This window comes from Genypterus blacodes, unplaced genomic scaffold (assembly GCF_046128005.1).
Source record: "Genypterus blacodes isolate CSIRO-AG114 ecotype Tasmania unplaced genomic scaffold, CSIRO-AGI_Gbla_v1 ptg000008l_1, whole genome shotgun sequence".
Classification (NCBI taxonomy): Eukaryota; Metazoa; Chordata; class Actinopteri; order Ophidiiformes; family Ophidiidae; genus Genypterus; species Genypterus blacodes.
In genome coordinates this window covers 1119256-1130654 of record NW_027466822.1, presented here as the reverse complement: position 1 = coordinate 1130654, position 11399 = coordinate 1119256, and the positions used below count along the sequence as shown (strand labels likewise).

General features: G+C 46.9%; 1 protein-coding gene across 8 annotated transcripts; it reads right to left on the bottom strand.

Annotated features, from left to right (window-relative positions):
• Positions 1–6: 6 nt before the first annotated feature.
• On the bottom strand, positions 7–11137 carry sf3b1 (splicing factor 3b, subunit 1). 8 transcript variants are annotated; one of them, XM_076155634.1, is made up of 24 exons: positions 11056–11137; positions 10254–10426; positions 9980–10081; positions 9656–9770; positions 7182–7261; positions 6851–7051; positions 6203–6665; positions 5981–6102; positions 5692–5889; positions 5499–5600; positions 5174–5353; positions 4448–4534; positions 3890–4160; positions 3621–3766; positions 3369–3515; positions 3089–3214; positions 2672–2893; positions 2399–2581; positions 2192–2303; positions 1939–2059; positions 1680–1811; positions 1287–1559; positions 909–1125; positions 7–642 (listed from the first exon to the last, which is right to left on the bottom strand). In XM_076155634.1, exons 1-24 carry the CDS (start codon positions 11081–11083, stop codon positions 484–486), a joined length of 3960 nt encoding a protein of 1319 aa, XP_076011749.1. In that variant the 5' UTR covers positions 11084–11137; the 3' UTR covers positions 7–483. The 8 variants fall into 8 exon arrangements, 6 of the variants coding, with proteins under 6 accessions (XP_076011749.1, XP_076011768.1, XP_076011759.1 ...); XM_076155653.1 differs by lacking the exons at positions 9656–9770; positions 9980–10081; positions 10254–10426; positions 11056–11137 and adding exons at positions 7613–7667; positions 8205–9457; XM_076155644.1 differs by lacking the exons at positions 9656–9770; positions 9980–10081; positions 10254–10426; positions 11056–11137 and adding an exon at positions 7613–9457.
• Positions 11138–11399: the final 262 nt, after the last annotated feature.

The window sequence follows — 11399 nt, the reverse complement described above, 5'->3', positions numbered from 1 at the left end:
AACCAATTTCTTTTTTTACACAAACATTTTATTCAGTTAAATAAAGCAACATTCTAATAAGACCAGAGACGTTGAGGCATGTTGGGAGGGTATATAAAGAGCAGAGGCCTATCAATGCACAAAAAAATCTAATTCTTTTAAAACATTTCGATGACTGCTCTGCATTCCTTAAGAAAATCTACTCTGATCTCAGTCATTACTTACAGGGATCACTCACAAAATTAACAAATAAAAAAAGTACATACACACTGCAGTGTTCATTCTTGTATTTCCCCCCAAATTCTTTCCTCTTACGTTCACAATGTTGGGCCAATAGGTGGCGTTCATTAGGCTGTGCGCGCCCACGTTTGTTTGGCCCGATCAAAGACCCAGTATTAGCTAAGTAACAATCTCACTTAGTCTTCCACGATGGCAGTTAAATCAAAAGAAACTTGAGTGATAGAGGAGAGAGAGATACAGAGAGTGAGAGCGACATCTTGCATTTTACAGAGCGTACTCCAGCTCACAGCGGACATAAACGTTCTTGTCATCGTTGTAGACTTGTGGGTAGTGGGCGATGAGGGCATCTTGGGAGCCGATGTAGATGGAGTTGTAGATCTTCCAGTAGACGTCTCTCACCTTCCTGGCTGGATGGAACAGACCCTGGAGACACAGGACAGGAACATTCTTACAACCCGCTTTATGGTCAGACAAAGGAAAAGGGCTTTACATTCCACTTTGTTGAAACATTTTTGGCCCAAATTCAGTTTGGAAGGTTGTTGCGTCAACCTAAAGTTATGTTTCATCACATATAGATTAAAGATGTACATAGGATAGCACGTCATCAAATCAAATGACCTGATGTGTTGGACGTGAAGTAATGTTATGGTTCAATTTATGGGGGATGATGATGATGATGATAACCTTACCTGCAAGCAGTACTGCAGCATGCGGCAGGGCCCGATGGCCACCCTCAGCCCCTCCAGAGCACCCATGACAGCCTGGATGACATGAGGCGACGTCTCAAACACGTTGGGCCACACGTAGTTGAGCAGGTGGTTGAGGGAGTCTTCACAGCCGAAACCGTACACACCCAGCGACATGTGCTGCACTACGGCACTGGCTGTCTGTCTATGGACCAAATCTCTGCAAAACAACAATGGGCACAGGATCCAGGTTCAACATTCACAGTAAGAGGTTAAACACAACATGATGAGGCAACCTGAGTGTGCTTAGGGATCGTGAACAACTACATTCACACTTTGATTGCATTACCAAACTGATCGTTCCCCCTCCGGCAGACTCACCTGTCCATGAGTGCGTCTTCAAGCAGCGGTGTGACGGCGTAGATGTAGTCTTTGCCCATCTCTCCGATGTACTCAAACAGGAAGGACAGGGACTTGAGGACACCGTTCTGGACGTTGAGTTCAGGCACGCGGTATTCGTTCATGAGCGCGGGCAGCACGGTGAACGGTGAACAGGTCTCGGCCACGATGGCGATGGCTACGGTGGTGCAGACGCGATTCTGTCGCTCCTGGACCTTCAGGTTATTCAGCAAAGTGGCCAAGACATCATGTGGACTGAGAGGAGGAGATAGAAGAAAGTTATGCCACCACCAAAATCTATCAAATTCCACAAGTAAACCAGAAGACCAGACAGTGTGGTAGACAGAGTTACTAGTGGCGACAGTTGGCACTCACCCGATGGCTTTGGCGATGTAACCAAACGTGTTGACGGTGGCTCTGCGGATGGCTTTCTTATGAGCCTTCAGCAGCTCCAGCAGTTCAAAGCAAATCCTCATCCATTCCCTGGCTGACACATATTCCGCACCCCTACAACAGACACAGGAAGTTAGGATGAGGTCGGCAGAAAACTGAAAACATAAAGCTAAATCCTCACGTCTTCTTTTAAATGCGATAGTATATTTTCTTGTACGTTCTACTGTTTCACTTGACTGACCTGTCAGCAATCCTGCCCACCAGGTCGATGCAGTTCTCTTGCACCTTCTCGTGTCTGTTCTTCAGGATGGGTGTCAAGCGGGGAAGCAGGTCTTTGATTGGCGGGGTCATCTTGTGCATACCTGAGGTGGAAATGGGAATTAGCCAACAAGTCTACAGGTTCATGAAATCAGAATGGACTTGGAGAGTTGCCCGAAGGAAAGGAATCCAAAAAGGAAGAACGATGTAATGCTTGTTGAAGTGTGGCGACGTACCGATGACATTCACGATGGCCTTCAGCGCTCCCAGGATGCTACCCAGCACCTCAGGGTACTCTTCTCCCAGGTACTCGTACAGCACCACACCCAAGTGGCCCATCAGCTTCTCCTGCAGAGGCAAATACAGGGGGAGAATGGGTTAAGTTTGCTCACAGAGTTGCACGTTTCAAACCGTGTGTGTGTGTGTGTGAGATCATATCGTACCTCCTGACAAGTCTTCATGACCACAGCGGTGCGGGAGATAAGGTCGGCAGCCTGTTGACGGACTTTGGCCGATTTGTTGTTCAGACGCCAGAGCACTGTACCGCAGATCTGAGGCAGGTAGGGCTTCACACGTTTCCCCAGAGCATTCACCACCGTGCCAAAACCATTCAGCATCACAGAGTCCTGAGGAGACAGATTAGGGGTTAAGTGGCCGTTTCTTGACATTCATCATGCGGGACATTAGATGTGGCCGATTGCTGTCCCTCTTCTTACTTCTGTTGTCTGTTCCTGGAAGGCGTAGAGGATACCGTCGATCAGCTGCTCCTCAAGCTTGTGATCGATGTCAGCAGCTCCCAGGTTGCCCATAATCTTCTCAATGGTCTCCATCACCATCTTCCTGTACTGCTCGGCTTCATCTTTCAGGTCGTCCACAATCCGGGAAATGATCTCTGCCGCTCCCACCTTGTTGGCCAACTCCACTGTGGTGTCCACCAACTAGAAGAGGAGAGGAGACGGAGAAAAAGGTATGGGACGACTGCAAACACTGTCATTTGTTCCCAATTCTGAGATTCATTAAGAGAATCTTCTGGAGGGACACAAATCTTAGTTTTCTTTCTCTATGATTGAACCAACCAAGCCAACAAGAAATCCTTTTCCTGTTGAACTTCCCCTCTCAGCGTTTGTACTAACCTGTCGGTAGTTGCGCCTGTCCAGAGCCATCCTGTGCTGCCAGAAGTGTTTGAAGAAGGGAGGAAGGATCTCGGTCTTGATGTAGTTGGCTTCCACACCATCTGTGCCACAACACTGCTTCACCACCTACACAACACAAGACGGGAGGTCATTTGTAAGTGATTAAGTATGTCGGCTCCATTAACTCATGTTAGAGTTCATTGAGGGTTCTACCATCAACAATTAAGCAACGTGAAAGAATTAACAGTTTCTTCCTTCACCAATGACGTCTGTCACATACCTTAAGTACAATCTTCTTCATCTCCTCGTCTGGAGACTGGAACTCTCTGATGAGGATCAACATCACCTCTCTGGTGTAGTAGTTTGCATATTCAGCATCCATCAGAGGGATCAGGTAGCCGATGGCCTTTAAGAAGGCGGCCAAACCCTGGGGACAAGAAGGAAGAAAAAGGTGAATTCTGTTTATCTCGTTGATTTATGCTTGCGCACGACTGATTGTAACAAGTTTTGTCTGCTGCCTTGGCCTCCTTACCTTTCCTCTGTGCTGTCTGATTCCCTTCCAGAGGGGCTTGAGGACCGAGTCAAAGGATTCAATACCGTAGGGTGTAGCAGCTTCAGCCAGCGCAGCTATAGCCAGGGCGCTGATGGTTCGCACCTTCTGCTGCTCGTCCACCAGACCTGCAGCCCAAAACAGTCAAATATCAGCATTCAGAGCTTTAATACATTCAGGGGCTGAATATAAAATGTTTGTGCCGAAATTGTTTTAGGGATACATCGCTGACAAGTTTGGGAATGACTGACCATGTTCAATAATCTCCACCAAGCTGCGGAGGTGAGGCAGAATGGCACAGCCCATCAGGATGGCGATCTGCTGGACGATCTTGATGCCCGTGTGCCGAGCCTGCCAGGACTTCTTGCTTTTGCACACGGCTTTGAGGAAGGGCAGGAGGGAGGGGATGCCGAGGGCGGACGCCACCACGGCGAAGGCTCGGGCTGTGGTGTTTCTGACGTACTCGTCCATGTTGTCAATGTCGGGACGCATAGTGGAGATCATGGTGGCTAAACCAGCAGCCTGGGTTTCACATGGAGGAGGACAGAGACACAGAAGACATTTGAGTTAGAAATAGAAATACAAAGATGACTTGTGTGTGTGGAATGGAATGCGTGATTGTAACCAACGGGTTGCAGAATGAGAACAGAGAAGACATGAAGGTCAGGTCTGGTAGCTCTCGTGTTGGTGTCTATTTAGCGAACTTCTAGCCCTGACCTGACCATGGAGGGGTCGACCAGGCGAGAATAGTTCGCAAGAAATCATACTGCGACTCAGGTAGATCAGGCTGGAGAGAAACACCACTTTACCTTGGCCAAGTTGGAGATGATCTCTCTACCTTCCACCCTGGCGTAGTAGTCCTCATCAATCAGCAGAGGCTCAATCACCACCAGGATCTGAACACAAATAAGGTCATCAGGTCAGACACTGAATGAGTGCAACAACATAAACTATAATGGCATTACCTGAAGAGAATATGCTGTGATTGCAACACAGCTGAAAATGTTGAATTAACGCCTGAAAACTGTGTGAAAGCCTGAATAATATTGGAAAGGTTTCTCTACCTGAAAGTATAAAGTTTAACGGGCCTGACAGAAATTTGAATGTAATTAAATTTAATAGAAACTGGCTGACAACTCTGTATGTGTGTAACTGCATGCGTAGGAGCTTCAGCTGCTGACAATTTGAGTGAGCGTGATCGTACAAAATGCAGAGCGGAGTCAGGTTAAAGACAGGAAATGCCTCTAAACCCATCTGTGGAAACACTGTGGCTCTTCAGTAAAAACAGAAAACTGGCTGGACAGTTGAGTGGCAGAACATTCTGAGCCTAGGGGTGTGTTCTTGTCTAAAAATACAGGAAAACAAAAATGAATTGATGAGGGGAATCCAGGACAAATTGTCACTGACAGACGGAGAGGAAAAACGACACGTTACGGTTTTAAAGATGACATTCTGAAAGACGAACCGAAAAGACGAATACCCGTGAATGATTGCATGAACGCAATCACGGCAAACACACATTTCAATGAACCTACCTTGTGTACATATGGTCGAACCAGGTCATCCAGTTTGTACAGAATGCGGTCGATGACTTTGACCAGTAGATGGCGCTCCTGATCCTCCAGGGTGGGCGACATGAGCAGGGGCAGGATCTGGTTGAACAGGGGGCCCGCTCCAAATTCGCGAGCCTTATCTGTGATCTGACGCAGGGCAGCCTAGGACGACACGAGCACAAGACAGATCAGACAACAGCACAGCTCATATAGAGACAAGAGATCAGTCAGCAAAGCAGACTTTCACTCAAAAAAACTCCAGGAGAATGAAGGAAATGTGATGAAGATGGCAATAAGGCTGCCCCACCTTTCTCATGGGGGGTGTTCCATTTTTAATCTTCAGCAGCAGCTTCATGATCTTCCTCTCCTTCTGCTCCTCGGGGCTCAGTGTGGACTCGTCCACCTCAACCTGACGCAAACACAGAGCCGTGTAGTGTTAGACAGCTGTAATGAAGTTCACACACACCGACACCTCGCTGTTGGGCTGGTTTATCGCTCACCAGCAGCTTGTCAAAATACTGGATGTCGTCAGGTTTGAGGAAGGGGAGGTTTCCTGAGGGCTGGTCATTCATCTGTTTCACTGAGCGGTCTTCAACCTGCATGTGGAAGCCTGTCATGCCCCCGATAGGAGTCGGGGTGGCAGACAGCTTACGGGCCGGAGTACGGATGGGTACGTACCCTGCTGGTGGGGGCAAGACCTGCAGAGAAAACAAAGACATCATTTCAATTTAGTGACTTCTCTTTCAAATACAAATGACTCTTGTTTTTTGCCAAAGACAGTGGATTGACCTTGTATCCCTCTGGGAACATGGCATCCAGCTCCTCGTCTGTGAGTGGGCGATTCCTCTCGTCGATCTCCCTCTCCCACCTCCACGCCTGAAGCTGCTCTGGGGTCATGCTCATCAGGTGACCTGCAGAAGAAGCAGAGGGCACGACAGGAAGTTAAGGCACAGTGAATCGTGAAGATCGTTTGAGGATCGGTGTAGATGATGTTGGCAGTGGCATGGTTACCTGGTGTGGGAGTGGCCATGTTCATGGCCGGGGTCCCGATGGGAGTTTTGCCAGGAGTGAGCAGCGGTGTGGATGAGCCCATCTGACTAGCAGGGGTTTCGTCCCACCGTGATTTCCTTTTACTGGCCCCCGGGGTTGGAGTCTCACCGACCGACTCATCTCCCCTGTCTGTGCGTGGAGTCTCAGCCCAGCCGCTCCCGTGTCCAGGTGTCTCCCTGTCTGTCTTTGGAGTTTCGTCCCATCGGTTCTTGCGTACGCTGCCCGTGGCTCCGCCGTGGCCGGGTGTGGCGTGACCGGGTGTGTCCCTGCCAGGGGTGGCGGCGCCGGCCGGTGTGTGGCTGGGCGTGGGGTCCCACATCTGTGTACTGGGGGTGGCGCCTGGTGTCTCGCTGCCTTTGGGTCGGCCGGGGGTTTCATCCCATCTACTATTAGAGGGAGTGTGTGCAGGGGTGTGTCCTGGAGTCTATGGGCAAAGAGAAAGGATGACAAAAATATGTGAGCAGTTATAGCAAATACTGGTGCACGATTCACTAATGCTTTATCCCCTGTAGAGATTTAGTTAAAGATATAAACACTCCTCACTGCTTCAGGGAACATTATAAAACGCTGAACTCAAAGCAATGAGAGGCCGAGACGTGTTTCACTCACATCAACACTGGCGTCCGCCTGGTCCCAGCTGGACATCTTTTTGGGTGTAGAATTGGAGGGCGTTTGGTCAGCTGTCTGGTCCCAGCGACGCTTTCGTTTTGCAGCGGCGGCGGCGGCAGCAGCTTGGGGGGCAGCTGACCCGTTCACAACCTTCAGGTCGCCCGACTTGGCCTTCTCTGCCAGCTGCTGACGGATCTCTCTCTGTAAGTGTGAAAGACACAAATGTTCAGGAAAAATGCCAAATGTCTAGCGAAAGAAAGGATTCTATTCAGGGGCCACAGAGCAACCGTCAGCTTTTTCCAGATGCTGCTCAGAGACAAGTCAGGCTCACCTCCTCTTTGGACAGGTTCTGCTCCAACATGACGTCCACGTAAGACCTGACCTGCATCTTAGGGTCCGGCGTTTTCCCTCCTGCGCGAAAGAGCACCAACAAGAACACAGGGCATTCATCAGTACACATTCTAGAGACCCATGGTATATAAAACACAGCAAAAGCACAAACACAGCCAGCTAACCCTGACTTTTCTTTATGAAATGATTACTTTAACATGTTCCATTTGTTTTTACTGCTCAATCACAAAACAAGTCCCTACTCAATTACATATGCAACTGTCTTTCTTACATACCGACATAGCAATCTAAGGAAAACAAGCAGATACATAGAAAGAAGAGCTGAGGTGGTGGTGTTTTCTTTAAGGTGATTAAGAAGGTATAGCCATCACTGATGCAGGGGTCCTGGGCTGTGCTCTCCAGAATACGTACACTTTCAGTGCCAAGGGTCCTTCTGCAGTCAGACTTCAACCGGCAGAAAAGAAGCCTAGAAAATTTTTCTTTACCATTAGTAACACTTTGGAAAGGGTTGGAACTCACACACAACAGTATACCACCTGTGTTGTATTCATGTACCCAACTAAGAAACAAAGTATTCTTCTGATCAAATATGCGCCCCTGGGTCCAGAATCCTAATGACTGACATCAATCAAGTGACTAGAATGAAGTCAAGGCTACTGCTTATAAATGAGAGTAATACTATTCCAGAGTTTAAGTGTTTCCACAACTGATTACCATACAAATGTTCCTAAATTTAGACATTGACTTCCATTTCAGGACAAATGTAAAATAGTCTGTAGTTCAACATTTGGGCCGCCATTTTCCACTTTGCTATTAAAGCAAACTTTAACAAGGTTCTTTTGGAAAGTGATGCGCCCAAAAAAAAAAGAGGAGAAATGAGAGAGGGGCTGAGGTTTGGTGTGACTGGGCTGTGTCTCAGGCCCCCCCCCCTCGGCTCAAACAGGCCACTGGACCCCGACTAGACTGACAAGTGCATAGTTTTTATGTGTTCACCATAACCTACACAGGATGAGTTGCTGCACCCTTAACAGAGTGCAGTACAGGACTGGCAAAGCAGTACTGCTGTAGGAGAGAAATTAAGGACAGTTAGTATGGGCCTGTGGTATTGTGGCACACAATTTTTCTTGATGACATATTTTTATTTTACAGGGAGAGTTGTAAAATAGAAATATATTGACACAACATCTGTACAAAGACCTCTCTACATGCAGCCTTTAGATATGTCGGGAGCTAAACTGACACGTTGGCCATTTGAAGCTTATTGTCTCGTACTGATTTATTATCCTATAGATAAAGTTGATATACCAACTCGGTTATCCTTTATGGTGTTATGTTTACATCCCTATATTACCTTAGTGCTACAGTTGATCTGTTGCAGGACACAATATGTTCCCAAGTTGTGCAACTATGCTCCGCAAAATAACTTACTAAGGTTATGAATTTTGATTTGAAATAAATAGATATCTAACAACATAACACCAGTAGTAGTTTTTACATTTTTAAATACCCAAACTGTTTTCTGAAAGAATTGGGCACAAACTAGAATATGATATCAGGATAGGATTTTTCGGGTGAAGTTCTGTTACTCACTATAATTTATATGTCTATGCGTTTTGAGGTGCAAACGGGAGCCAAGCAACACAAGCCTCTTAAAGAGCACTACTGAGAAAAGGGCGGTCAATTATTCCCGCCATGGCTTTTTTCCTTCTCACGTCAGGTCACTCACTGATGTCATTACCCTAACAGACTTTGGACTGACCCGGCCACGGTCACTGTAAGTCAGCACACTGCTCTTGGCTGCCTGTCTCGTGGCCCTAAGGCTGCGTGCGTGCGTGCGTGCGTGAGTGGATAAGGTCGCTGCGTTTCATTGGCTACCGAGCGCAGGGGGAAAGGAACAGCGTGTCGACAGGTGAATTACATCGAAGTAAAGCCGCAGACTTTATGACACTGCACTTAGCCATCATAACACTGACAGTAACATGAGCCAGTTAACCCTTCGACTCACATACAACCTATCTGCAACCCACGTTTGGTAGGTGTATCATACCATCCAACATGAACGACCTAACCACACCACCCAGTGAAACACATGGTAACCCAACACTGGCTTCAACTTTTGGTACTGCACACCAACACAAAATGTTTCCATATCGAATCAATTTCAAATGAAAATACTGTTGCCCAATACATTGTTCAGTGCAGACATTTGCAACAAAGCTGGAAGAAAACTATAGAGACAAAATGACAGGAAATGTTCTCAGGCCAGAGAGGATTGACCACAGGGAAGGCATCGAGTCTGGGGAGCAAGCCGGTGCACTGTGGTCGAAGGGTTAAACTGTAACAAGGTGGACATGTAGCCTGCATTTGTCATTGGGTCAAAAAACAAAACAGAACCGAGAAAGGGGAAGAGGAAATGGGGTTTGATGCAGTACAGATAAAAAGTGTGACATTTACCGTCTGCAAAAGGGTCGAGACGCTCCGGTGAGATGATCATCTGTCTGCGGCGAGCTTTGTATTCGTCTTCGCGCTCTGCAATCTTCGCCGGACGGTGCTCTGCAAATGGGTCATACTGCAAACACACGACGGGAGAAAAGGTGTAAGAACAGGTACAACCATTAGATCCACATAAAATATCATTAATCTACTTTTACTTTAAAGTAAATATAGAATAGCTTTTCACGCTATGTTTAAAAAAACATCACGGCCTATTCTTATTAGCAATAAAAGAGCATAGATCCAGTTCCCATGACAAAAATATGACAATAACTTCAAACTTACTTGCTCATCTGACTGAGGAATGGAGTTAAGTATTGCCACGGGGGCATGGTACCCCGGCTTCTTCGGTCCCAACAAACTTGTCGATGTGTCATCTTCATCATCCTGCAAAACGAAAGAGAAACACGAGTCTAGTCAAGTCTCGCCAAATTGCAAGACTTTCCCAGCTCATATGCAACAAACATGCTGTGGGGGGGAGAGGTCAAGCTTCATTTAAACCGTGGACCCAATGAGGAACTGAGAATTAATGACCAAAATCAAAGTTGAAAACACTTACATCCTCCTGCTCGTTGGCTGCGATGGATGTGACATATCCTGCGAAGCGACTGTCGCTGCCTCCGTAGATCTCCTGATCATAAAAGCCCGTGGAGTCCAGGCCCACTCCCTGCTCTCCCTCCTCAAGCTGGGCGGCCTTCATCCCCTGGATCTCCAGGATCTGGGCCTCGATGTCTACAGGGACAAAAATAAACGCACAGAATAAGAATAGTCCGTGACTTCACAAGGCAGAGGCGACCCTCCCATGCTATAAGAAAAAAATAAAGATATAAAGTACATCGTATAGATAATAGGGCAAGGTTTTTTGAAATTATAACTCGTCTTGTAATTGTATTTGATATTGTAAGACGAAACAGTTGCGTTAGCTTAAGCCTAGCAACCAACGTGCAAGGATACAAAGCTATTCGCGCTAATAACGTTGATTGAAGCTAATGCTAGCTTGGTTAGCAACGGAAGTAATAACGTTTAAAACCCCTTTATTTGAATTCCCTGGGTGAGAATACCAACAATACACCACGAAAACATGTTTGAATGCTATTTCAGAACGCATTGCAGCACTGTGGCTACATTAGGCCAAGCAGAACTCCACAGGTCTGCAAAGCTCATTGAGCAGCGAGTTACCCAGCGCCATTATCTCAACCGGCCGCGCTGTGTCGTACATCGGCCTGTGGGATTGTTACCGTTAAAACGCACATTCTCGCAGGATTATACGCTACATATTTAAAACAAACGTAAGTCTACGATTAAGGAGTTGAAATATAGTAAATAGAGGGGTGTATAACATATTTAAACATTAAATTTACCTTCGTGCGTTTTGGCGATCTTCGCCATTTTGGTGATGGTGTTCGCTCGTGTCTGCTGGCGGAAGTCTGCACATGTAGACTTCCGCTCTGAGCGGGGGGCGTCCTACGCACTTTGATTTGTTTGCTTACGGGTGAGGACAACACGCATGAGAAGTGTGTTTGTTACCACAGCGTTCCTTTATACAGTGATGTCATCCAAACTACAAACTGATTCAAAGCTACGACGGTGATGCCATATTTATGCATAACTACATTATGCAATTTACACCATTATGAAGTTAACCTTTTCTAATCATATAGTTTATCTGTGTCTCAAAGTAGTAGTAGTAGTAGTAGTACATAAA

Bases quoted from the DNA above. Each gene is read 5' to 3' on its own strand.
- sf3b1 (XM_076155634.1), bottom strand. From the start codon at position 11,083: ATGGCGAAGATCGCCAAAACGCACGAAG. The intron at 4,535-5,173 runs GTAGGTTCATTG...ATTTGTGTTCAG, and splicing joins TTCGACCATATGTACACAAG to ATCCTGGTGGTGATTGAGCC. The intron at 3,516-3,620 runs GTAAGGAGGCCA...TCTTGTCCCCAG, and splicing joins TCAGACAGCACAGAGGAAAG to GGTTTGGCCGCCTTCTTAAA.